This window comes from Lissotriton vulgaris, chromosome 3_1, assembly GCF_964263255.1.
Source record: "Lissotriton vulgaris chromosome 3_1, aLisVul1.2, whole genome shotgun sequence".
In the NCBI taxonomy this organism is placed as follows: domain Eukaryota; kingdom Metazoa; phylum Chordata; class Amphibia; order Caudata; family Salamandridae; genus Lissotriton; species Lissotriton vulgaris.
The window spans coordinates 612,953,158-612,965,394 of NC_141689.1; the positions used below are offsets into that span (position 1 = coordinate 612,953,158).

Genomic DNA, 12,237 nt, shown 5'->3' on the forward strand with positions numbered 1-12,237 from the left:
CAAAAAAATATAAAGGCATTAGGTGAAAACACAGAGATTATATGTATCCAGGAGACCTGGCTATGTGGCAGAATCCCGACAATCGATGGCTTCGTCCAGCTAAATCGATCGGCTAAGAAACAGAGATTTGGCCGTCCAGCTGGGGGAATAATGACCTTGGTGTCAACCAAAATTGTGAGAAAGGTGACAGAAATTACTGTAAAATGTAAATGGCTACTGGTCTGTAGAATAACGTTATCAGGATGTATGAAAAAGAATATGATATTGCTAATAAATGTTTATATGCAATGGGATACTGTAGAGGTATATGCTGGGGAAATGGAGTTATTTAAAGAAGATATAGATACGATCTGTGAAAAGTATGGTATGGATGTGATCATGTTAATGGGAGATTTTAATCATAAAATGCATCCCAAAAATGTAGACTGCTGGTTTCAAGAATTACTAGAGGCCTACGAGATACCGCAAGCAATTTTTCCAGATTGTATAACAAGTGCTAAGGATACCCAGTTGGGAAACTTTTTGGGAACAAAAAATCTTTTCTGTCTAAATGGAAGATTCCCCTTAGACTGTCCAGCAAAAAAAACGTTTAAAGTGGGCACTCAAAATTGTCCAATTGATTATGTATTTGTGTCCCCTTGGAGTTTCCAACTAATAACAGGGTTTATGATCCTGAACAGAGAAGGAAGTGACCATAATATTGTAGTCCTGGAGTTTCCAAATGTACAATTAGAACCTTGTACCCAAGTTATGGAACAAAGGATGGATTACCCTAAGCGACGTACAACCAGGTTAACGGAAGAATATATGGCCAAATTAGTGCAACTACAACAGAACTTAGATCTGGATGCAGTAAACGGCCAGGGCCTGGACTGGTACGTAGGGAAAATTGAGGAGATAGTCCAAATCCTCAGCGAAGGATTGAGATCCGGCGAAAAAAATCCTAAAGGAAACAGTTTAAAGGTGGAGAAACAAGGAGGTTGGTTTACAAGGGAATGTCGAGAAAAGAAAAGAGAATTGAGGAGAATGGTACGCCGTAAACTGTTAAAAGGTGGGCAGGGAAGTGGAAATACATTATTATCCCTAAAAAGAGAATATAACATGTTAATTAGGAAGACAAAAAGGGAATTTAAAGAAAGTTGTTGGCAAAAGTTATTAGAGGCCATCGAGTCAAAGAACTTACGCCAGTTCTGGAAACTAGTTCATTCAGCAGCAGATCATCAGCCGGCTGGAATGAACTGTGTTGTGGAGGAAGCAGCCTGGGAGAAATACCTACAGGATTTATATAAACCTGGGAGTTACCGGGAAGAGCATCGGCACACAGATTGGAGCGGTCTGGTAGCCGATATAAAACTTGACTTCACGGTCTCTATAGTTAAAAAAACGATAAAGGGCCTGAAATTAACAAGGGCAGCAGGCCCCGACAACCTCCCGGCACTGATAATTAAAACCCAAACAGACTGGTGGGCGGAATTTTTTGCTAATATGTTCCGAGTAATTTTAGACACTGGAAGGTTCCCTGATAATTGGAAAGGGGCTATAATAAGGCCCATACATAAAAAAGGTGATAAGCACACCCCAAAAAACTACAGGTTAATTAACCTGTTAGATATTGGGGAGAAGATATTTACTAAGATAGTGCTGGCCAAACTAAAGACTTGGGTAGAAGGGAACTCAATTGTCCCGGTAGAACAGGGGGGATTCAAAGAAGGGCACTCCACGGTGGACCACTGTTATGCCCTGTGGGCACTTGCCCGTAAGTCGACGGAACAAACGGGGAACATGTTCTGTTGTTTCGTCGACTTCCGGGCAGCCTTTGACTTGGTGGACCGTGGGAAGGTATGGGAGTGCCTGACTAAATATGAAATCCCAGTGGGTCTACTAGCAATCCTAAAAGAACTGCACAGAGAGAACTGGGCTCAAGTAATTAAAGATACTCAAGGGGGACTGACAAAGAAAATAGATATAGCAAACGGGCTAAGACAGGGTTGTGTCCTGGCCCCACTCCTCTTTTCTATCTTTTTAGCAGATCTGCCAGCAGCACTGGAAGTCGAAAGAAGTGCTAGTCCAAGAATGAGTGGCAGGAAGGTGGCAAGCCTGCTATACGCGGACGACCTAGTAATTATTGACCAAACAGAGCTAGGGCTACACAGAAAATTAAATGTATTTAGTGACTACTGCAAGGCTAAACTTTTAGTAGTAAATATGGATAAAACAAAAATTCTATGTTTTGGTAAAAGGTCTAAAAGTTTTAGCTGGTACCTAGGCAAAACAAAATTGGAAACTGTAAAGGAATATAAATACCTAGGCCTATGGTTTGAAAGCTCCTTAAAATGGGATATACATATTGAAGCCCAAATGGCAAAAGCATCATCCTCTATTTGTGGGTTGAAAAAATTTAATAGAGATTATGGGGACCGGTCGCATAAACCCATGTTAAAGGCTTATGAAGCAATGATCCCTCCCCAAGTATTGTATGGGGTGGAAGTTCTCCACTTCAGCGGCAAAGTGGGCTGGGATCGAGACGAAGGTAAGGTGTTGAAAATGCTTCTGTCCTTGCCGAAGTCAGCGATGATTCAGGCAATTAGATTAGAGACCGCAACAATAGCATGGAACATTCAGGCCAAAATGGCAGTGGCAAGGTTCTGGAAACGACAATTACTAGAGGAAACCCAGAAGGTGTCCCTTTGGTGCAGTAATGAAATCCGGCATAGCAACCTAAAATGGGCAGCGGAGGCAAAAAGGAAAATAAAGGAGGTATCCGGTAGCTTAAAGGTGAGAGTCAACCAGAATCCTGTAGAAATTGCATTCACCAAGGGCCTACTTAGAGCACAAGGAAGGGAGCTATCAAGAAACCAGGACATAAAATATTTGAGAAAGAAAAAGTCGGTCCAATGTATGTTAGAAGCATGGGAAAATGATGCATGGTATCCATACTTAGAAACCCTGCCGAACTACGGATTGAGATGGGAAATTTTAAAAATCCGAATTGGAATTAACCCTTGGCTATTGGAGGGGAGATTAAAGGCAGAAATGCTATATCCTGACGGTCGATGTAAGTGTGGACTGGAGATGAAGTGTGATATCATGCACACACTGTTAGATTGCCTTACAAGTTTAGAAGTGAGAAAGCAGTTTTTACGGCCATTATTTATAAAATATGGCATAAATTCACGAGGGCAAGCTGCTATTCTACTGATAAAAATGGAAAAATTGGATACTGCAATTGCACTAGGGAATTATCTGAGAGGTGTAAATCGTTTGGCCAGGGAAAAACTCAAAAAAGTATTGTGATTCATTCTTTACCTACTTTTGCAGGACATAATGTGAAAGACCGATGTATGTTTAGTTTAAATGGTTTTAACTTTTGTAAAATAATAATGATGTATGTAAAGGGCTTTTTAAAGATTGTAATGATTGTTTTACTAAGTTAAGATGTTTTTAACATTTTTTTACTGATCCTTTTTAAATTGGAAATACTGAAAAATATGAGCCAATGGTATCTTATGGCTTGCTATAAATGTATAAGTAGAGCAGCTCAGAAAAGTAACTGTGGGATTTTAGAGACCATTACGCATCAATTGTTATTGTTGGGATTGCAATGTTTTATAATTTTTATGAACTCGAAGTTTAGAGACCATGGTCTAAATAAACAGATTTCTCTCTCTCCAGAGTATTTCTGACAGAAAGATCCTCAGCTGGTTCCACCTCAAAATACCTTAAACCTGTTAGCACATCTGCAGGTAGGAACATTCCTCAATGACTTTTAGATGCAGGGAAAAAACTCCCTGCACTTTGGGGTCATTGCTTTTTTTCACAAATAAATTCCAACTTCTGGAGATTTTACTAGAAAAATAAATAACTGACAAGCCTACATCAAAAATGGCTCTACCTTTAAAAGCATATCTGCTTAAATTGATACCCTGAAGACAGCTAAACCCTGGTCTGCCTGATGGGGACATCTAAATATGATGAGTGTCTTTCACTATGAGAGTGGAAGGCATAGCCTCTACCGATCTTGCAGTCGGTGACCCACCTGGCATGCTGTAAAACAGGATATGAGTTGGAATGCACAGAGCAACAGTAGGAAAAGGTGGCAAAGTCTCACCAACCAAAAACACTACAGTGCTGCTTGGGGGAAATTTAATTGAGAAGCTAAGGTTATGCAAAACATGCACCACATTAGTACCTCTTCCAGCAAAATCAAGAAACTACTTAAACTCATAAAGCACTGCATAAACACTTCACCATGTCCTGTAACTATCAACTCTGTAGAGACGTGGTCAGCTATCAATAATTTCATTGAAGACAAAATAAAACAAATCAGATATCTAATTGCCCTCATATCATCACCTAATATTTACCTAACAACCTCATACTGACTTCCCTGAGGTCCCTTTGAAAAAGAGAAACTAACAAACAGTTCAATCACTGAAAGATACCTCCCAAAAAGATGTAATCCCATTCGCATTACAAAACAGCATTGGTTATGACTGCACTTTTGATGGTTAAACTCATACCTGAAAAAAAGAACACAGTTGGTCAATTCATCATCTTCCAAACCTGAATTTACCTTCGTAACCTGCAGAATAACTCAAGGTTCTATCCTTTCACCAATAATCTTCATCATCTACATGAAACCCTTGGAAATATAGTTCACAGATTTGAACAACTGCGAACATCAATACAAATAGCACTGATCTGCACCTAAAACCTGAGTCATGCCAGGATACCACTCAGCTCAAAACAAGCCTCACAGCTTGACTGCTTGGATGTCCAGAAGCTATCTCAGAAAAAAACCCACATATAACTGAATCCATCCCCCATTAAACGACCATTTGAGGTGGAGGTCCCACAGTTGTGACGGGGAGCCCTCACTCATGGCAGGACATTCACATTGAGAACCTGCAGTTCAGACGTCCCGTCACAAGAGTTGCCCCCTTGTCACGATTGTAGTACCCTCATCACGATTGCGGAGGCCCTTTGTGAATCGGGCCCAAGGTAATTACCCCACCCCAAAGTATCAGTGTGCATGAGAATGAGCAGTACAGCATAGCTTTTACCAAAAGAAACGAACAATCTCACATCTCATTTGTGCCAGTGACCCCCAGCTATGAATGCCACTAGATGATGATAATTTTTCGATTCACAATTTATAAATATTTTATTTGAAGTTAAAAACGACTCTTTTTACTCATCATTTTGCAAGATAATTTATTTTGCTCAGGCATTTACAATACAAGTCTGAATTTTCATACCGGTGATTAAACTTGTTTTTTAAAATCTTGTTCCATTTGTGCTTTTGGCATTTAATGTTTGTCGCTACGAAGCAAAAAAAAAATATGTGTTGTTCATAGAATGATGATAACCAGTGGTAGTGAACTAGGAGTGTGATGTCAGTCTAATTGTTTTTTTGCAATTCACGGAACTCTTTATGTATGTTTTTAGCCGCAGGGGGTTTCCGTGATTCCTGCACAGGCATGAGTATGTTTTGGTATAGCCCCTGTACTAAGTGGTTTATAAACAATAAATGAGGGGTAGACTAGGGCAGGGTGAGCATAGACCACCGGCACCTTAACCGTTGTAACCCTCCAACATGTCTCCAGGGTTTCTGTTCCAGGCCTCATTATTGCACACCATGTGGCGTCCCTATGATCGGCGCCCTGCTGCCAACCGAGGTTGCCAACATTACACTGGCAACGAGTACGGGATCATTGTTTGCCCTGCCTTGTGGCGGCTGCACTCTCTGGTCGAGTGTGCAGTGCACGTGCCCAAGAGATTTTGCAGCCTGGCCATACCCCTGCAGCTCTGCAGTGTTGAGCCTGTGTTGCCCCACTGCACAGAATATCGATTGTGGCCCTGATGTTACAGAGGGGCTGGGTGAACCTCAACGGAAACATACCAGATAATGCACCCCCGGGCATGCCTTCATCAGTCAAAATTCACTGTGTTTGCTTATGCAAAAGACCAGCCGCCAATCATGCGAGGGAAATTCAGGATGACCCTCAGCTATGTGTCGCGGTCAGTACTGGCCCTTGTCTATGTAGCTGAAGAAGGCCACAGCATTCTGCTTAGATGCCGAGCTGCAGAAGCCCTTGGTATTGTGAACTTTGTGTTTGGGGTCTTTCAAGAGATTAGACACATCCGTGAAGAGTTTCCCAAGGTATTTCAAGGGATGGGATGTCTGGAAGTCCACAAAATAATCCTACATATAGACCCTTCGGTATAGCCCATATCCCTCTGTCGCATGCAGATTGTATTTCATTTGACACCCCAGGTTGAAAAGGAGTTAAATAAGCTTGAAGCAGCTGGGATTATTGAGAGAGAAACAGGACCCGCCTCGTGGGTATTCCCTATTGCAGTTGCCAGTAAACTCAAGCAGTCAGTTGAAATACTCATATGTGTTGATACGCGTCTACCAAATGTTGCCTTCAAGAGGGACTTGAATCCTGATATCGACGATCTGTTCAGTAAACTCAGTGGGGCCTGCTGGTTCTCAAAACTGGATTTGCAGTCTGGCTATCATCAGTTAACACAAGCTGAGGAATCCCGATATATAACCACTTTCTTTACCCAAATGGGCCTATGGCAGGACAAGCCTTTGAATTTTGGCATATCCAGTGCCAGGCAGTTTTTCAGAACGTTAATCATGAACTTCTTGCTGATCTCCCTGCAGTTGTCAGCATCAGTGATAACATCATGATTTATACAAAATTAATCCCCGAGCATAACACATGACTCAGAAACGTGCTCCAACTTATTCAAGACTCAGGGCTGACCCAGCATCACAGCAAGTATGAATTTCTAAAGCTGAAAGTGCATAGTTTTGCCTATTTATTCTCCTCAGAAGGAGTAGCACTGGACTCAGCAAAGGTGCGTGACATCAAAGACAAACCCTCCACTAACATCTGTGTCAGAAATCTGCAGTTTCCTAGACAATGTCAATTACAGTGGCAGGTTTATCAAGGACCTGACAATGCTAACACAACCACTTACAAGACCTTACAAAGACAACAGTACCATTGCAGTGATGTCCGGAGCAAGAGGGGGATTTTCGAGCAACCAAAGACTATCCGACAGAGGAAACAACATTAGTATATTTTGACCCCTGAAAGGATACCTCCATATCTGTTGATTATATTGATGCAATGGGGTTGTGAGGAAGAGGAGAGGAACCCATTGGCGTTCACAAGTAGATCCCTCACAGACACTGAGCAGACATACTCTGAAACTGAAAAAGAGGCAACTGCGATACACTGGGGGGGATTTTAACTTGTACATCTATGGGCAACCGTTTGACAACCAATTCCAAGACTCTAATACCACTGTTCATCGGCACTGTTTCCAAGCCACCAACACGGATTGAAAAACGTGATGCTCCAACTCCAAAAGTACAACTGCCAGGTAGAATACTAGCCTGGATCTCAAAACCCAGCTGACTCCCTCTCCCGGCATCCTTGTGCTCCTACTCCAGAGGAAGAGTCCGATAAGACAGAGGCTTGTGTCAGTCCGCTCTAACCCCATGCCGATGTCTCTGGACACCATTTGTCAAGCCACCAGACAAGATGAGTGTCTGTGAAAAGCCCAAGAAGTTGTAAGAGCCAGGAAGTGGCATGCCCTCAAGGCCTAGTGGAGTCAGTACACCCCGAAGGCACGCCACATCCTAGAGAGCTTATTCAATGTCTGTTGTGAACTCAGCGTTGACTCAGATCGGTGCCTCAATGAGGACATTGAATCATTATCCCGGCCAGCCTGAAGTACCAGGCAGTGAAGCTGGCTCAATACTGGGCATCATGCGATGGTTAAGACTAAGAGCCACCTACAAACGAAGGTATGGTACCCCTTGATGAACGAGCAGGTTTAAACGCTAGTATGGCCCTGTATGTAGTGACATCCATCAGAAGAAATTAGTCTGCCGGTGCCTGTGGTAACGGAGAGGGGACCTCAGCAACCGAGGATATGTGTGAGCTTGGATTTTGGGAGTTTGCCAGATGGGAGGCACACCATGGTGCTTATAGATGATCATTCCAAATACTCGGAAGTCAAGATCCAGTCATCGTTGAATGGGACAAAAATGATTGCAAAGCTGGAAAAAGTGATGGCAACTCATGGTTTTATCAAGGAGTTGAGGTGGATAATGGTACACTCTTCCAAGGGCAAGAGATTGCAGCCATTGACTACTACCCACATGCACAATACCAAAGTGACTACCTTGAGAGGCTGTGAAGAAGTCACAAGGAATGTATCCATGGTTGAGCGTTTTCATCCCCCGGTGGTGTTAACCGATCAAGATAATGAAGGGATCTCCGAGGAAGCACAGGACATGTTAGATGATCCAGCTGCATGTACTCCATGTCCGCCAGGCCCTCTGCAACAAAAGAAGGAAGATCCACTTTCCAGTCCAAACCATAAAGAAGCCCCCACACCAGTCTTGGCGGACCCACAGCCTATCTGTGATATCTGCACTATATATGGACTGGGCACTATTCCACCACTGTTGAACCGTCTCCAAGATCACCTGGTGTGATGGTGTGCTTTGGTTTCAGGTAACCTTCTAGCCAGGTATGCTGAGATCTATTCACACCCGCTGCACTTCTGGAAGGGCAACTGTGACTTTTGTCTTCTTCACTGTATTATTAGCCCTAGCTGAGTCTGTGCCCTAATGCGATGTGTATTTTTCATCATGTTTGGTATTTTCTGCATTTTGGGGAGGAATGTAATATCTGTCTAGTTGTTTGTTGCAATGCACGGACCTCATTATGTATGTATTTAGCCGTCGAGGGTTTCAATAATACCCTCCCAGGTTTAAGTGTGCTTTAGTATAATCCCTGTACCACGTGGTTTATAAACAGTAAATGAGGGGAAGGCTGTGGCGGACTCAGCAGAGACTGCCGGCCCCAGAACCGATGTAACCCTCCAACATGTTTCCAGTGTTTCTGTTCCAGGCCTCATTGTTACACACCACGTGGAGTCCCTAAAATAGGTAACCTGCTGCCAACCCAGGCGCTGACATTACATAGGAGTACAATTTCCCAGTTGAAGAACAGTGTATTTCAAGCCTGCAAAAGATTCTATCAGAATTTGATTACCTTGGCTTTGTTTTATTGCAATTTTAATACAGCTTGATCTGGACCCAAAGATATTGGAGCACTTTACATGAACACAAGCTCACATTCATGTTTCCTAGGCATGGGGGGAGATTAAATGATTTGTCCAGAATCACAGGATGTTGAACCAAACCTGGTTGCCCTGTTCCAAAGTCAGCAGCTCTGTCCGTAACATCACATCCTTTGTAAAGATTGACTTACAAATCTTGTGGCCATAGAATTTCCTGGTTTTGTTTTGCAGACATGCTAACACGTGATTAAACTGGTGTAGATTTTTCTTTATAATTTGCGCAAATCACAATTTTCATTTCATGACATCTATTGTAATCCATTGTTTCTTTTTCTTTTTTTTTTTTTAGTTTTGAAATCAATGAAACTCAGGGATCTCTGACGCTTGTTGCATACAGGAATAAGGGAACATATGGTAACGTGTCTGTGTTCTTGTACACACAAAATCTAGGTGCACATCTGGGGACAGACTTCAATGTTACCTCAAAGGTGAGCTTTCAGTTGAATGCTATGTTATTTCACTGTGCCTTTAGGCGTTTGTTCAGCAGGGTGAAAGTGAAATGTACCATATATATATTTTTTTTTAAAACAGATTTTATTGTCAAATTGCACATATATCGCAGGGCTCTGTACCCCAGAGGCAACTGCAGTATCAAATTGTACATAAGCAAGAAAGCATCTGACCTTTTCAAATGAACAACAAAAACACCTAACATAGTGTATCAATTTGGATATTAAAACCCCCCAAACTCCCCTCCCACACCACCCCCAAGTTGTGCAAAGTCCATGAGCTGGTAATATAGGACAAAAAGAGAAAAGCTAACGGTAAAAAGAAACAAAAATAAGTTCAGATTCACAGACATCCCAGGCTACCCCCCCACTCCTCTCTGCACCAGGTCCAACCAACCGGGCACAGCCCTCACTCCATTGGGAGATCGTCCGCACAATGGGAGGCTCCAGCCACAGACCCTATAATCCGCTCACCGCTTCCATATTTTATAGTGCTTACGTGGACATCCCCTGGCAGCAAAGATTGGCTGTTCCAGCCCCATGCAAAAGTCCAGGCCATTTTTCCAGGCGGCCACCGAGGGGGCCGTGAATCCTTCCACATCCTGGCTATATCACGTTTTGCCAATGTGAGGCCCAGTTGCATAAGATGTCTTTTATATACATTACCCCCAATCCCCTCCATGACATGAAGCAGGGCGAACTGTGGTGTATGTGGGAGTGTCCACACCAAGACCTCCGACAGACAGGAAAGCACCCCCCTCCAGAATCGATCAAGTGATAGACATTGCCAGACAGTATGCAAAAATGTGCCCTCCTCCCGGCCACACCGAAGACATTCCGCGGAGGCAATCAACATCCACTTCCCATACCCCCCGAAGCTTCTGAAGTGTGGGGGAGCAGTGAGTGACTAGGGACTGGTAGATGCGTGAGATCTTCTTGGTCTCTAGATCCCCCATGAAGACCTTCGCTTCCAACGGGCTAAATTCTGGAGGAGATTCCGGGCCCTCCAGCCTGGGGGAGAGTGTATAGCGGAGTTGGAGGTACCAAAAGAACTGGGACCGGGGCATACAAAATTCCCCCTGCAAATCTCGGAAGGACTTGAGTGACACATCCCTCACAACGTCCCCCAAGATTGAGATGCCTATAGTATCCCGGCCCCAAAAGCCCTGCAGGGCCGCCAGGTCAGGCAGGTGCCCATTTAGCCTTAGAGGAGTTTCTTGGGTCAGGGTATTCCACCACCCCATTCTTCTCAGCGACTTCCACCAGATTTGAAATACTACCTGCGTGACTGGTGACAGCACACCCGCAACGGCGCTGAATAAAGAATAGTGTGCAGAGTGTGAGCATCCATAAGGCGTCGCTCCAATGCATAGGCCGGGTCCCCCCTTTTCCCATACCACCTCTCATTGAGGACCAATAAGTGCGAGGCCTGGTAGTATGAGAGGATATCCGAGGTTGCGAGTCCTCCGCAGTAAGTGGAGAGAAAGCATGTGCGCATCACTACGCGTACTGCACCCCCCTCCCACAGGAACTGCCCCAGCACAGAATTCACCAGCCGGAACCATCTAGATGCGATTGGGTACGGGTGATTCTGTAGCTTGTATAGCAAACGAGGGAGCGCAACCATCTTAAAAATTGCTGATCTGCCGTATATTGTCAAGGGCATATGTGACCAGGTCTTTATAGCTGCACAAACACGCTCCCAAACCGGTGCCAAGTTTCGCTCCGAAGAGATGGCCATCACATCTGACAGGAATACCCCATGGTACTTGAGGCCCCCCACTGCCACCTGGTTCGTGGATGCCCACATGCCCATTCTCACCCACGTGCCCACTCTCACCCGATCTCCCAGTACCCACAGTGTTGATTTACGGGGGTTCATATATAACCCCGACGATTCCCCGAATATTGGCATGATCCGCAGAGGCCGTGGCCCCAATCTATCTAATGTTGTAAGAAAAAAAAGAACATCATCCGTATATAATGCGATCTTGTCAGACAGACCCGGGTCCCACTCAAAACCTCTAATCTGTGCCTCAATGCGCACCCAGGCTGCCAATGGCACCATGGCCAGGGCGAATAAATATGGCGGTCTGGTGCCTCGTCTGATAGAAATGTACCATATTTTAGGTATTGTTTTAGCCAAAATTTTTAAACATGGTCTTTGAGAGTTCATGTTTAATATTTCGTTATTCTTGCAGTTGTTTTCTTTCTGAGGCTGCAATACAATGTAATGCATAACATTAAGAACGTATGGCACAGTTTTGTTCTAGATGTAGTCCAAGCAGTGCACTGCAATACATGATGTGCACTTGCAATTCAGTACACACTGCTGCTTCTCTGAGACTGTGAGCCTCATTACGAGTTTTTGGAATAATCCCTATTCGGCAGCTAACAAGACATTGCAACCAAATTGTGAATCCAGGTCCGACGTAAGCCAAGAACTTTTATTTTTAATTAAAAAATATAAATATATTATTCATGCCTACTTGCAGGGACTTTTGGTCATACTCTTCATCAATTAGTCTGTGGTAGTGTCATTCACATGTTGCTTCTGTCCACCAACACATTCAGCATGGGGCACAGGAATTTCTCATTTCTGTCATTGGCT

At 43.7% G+C, this 12,237-nt stretch overlaps 1 protein-coding gene across 1 annotated transcript in view; it reads left to right on the forward strand.

Moving 5' to 3' along the window:
• ADGRV1 (adhesion G protein-coupled receptor V1) overlaps window positions 1-12,237 on the forward strand; it is a 1,865,288-nt gene that overhangs the window by 581,857 nt on the left and 1,271,194 nt on the right. The window contains exon 42 of the mRNA XM_086963519.1: window positions 9,467-9,605. Coding sequence (XP_086819645.1) covers window positions 9,467-9,605 — 139 coding nt within the window. The remainder of the gene's footprint in view (window positions 1-9,466; window positions 9,606-12,237) is intronic.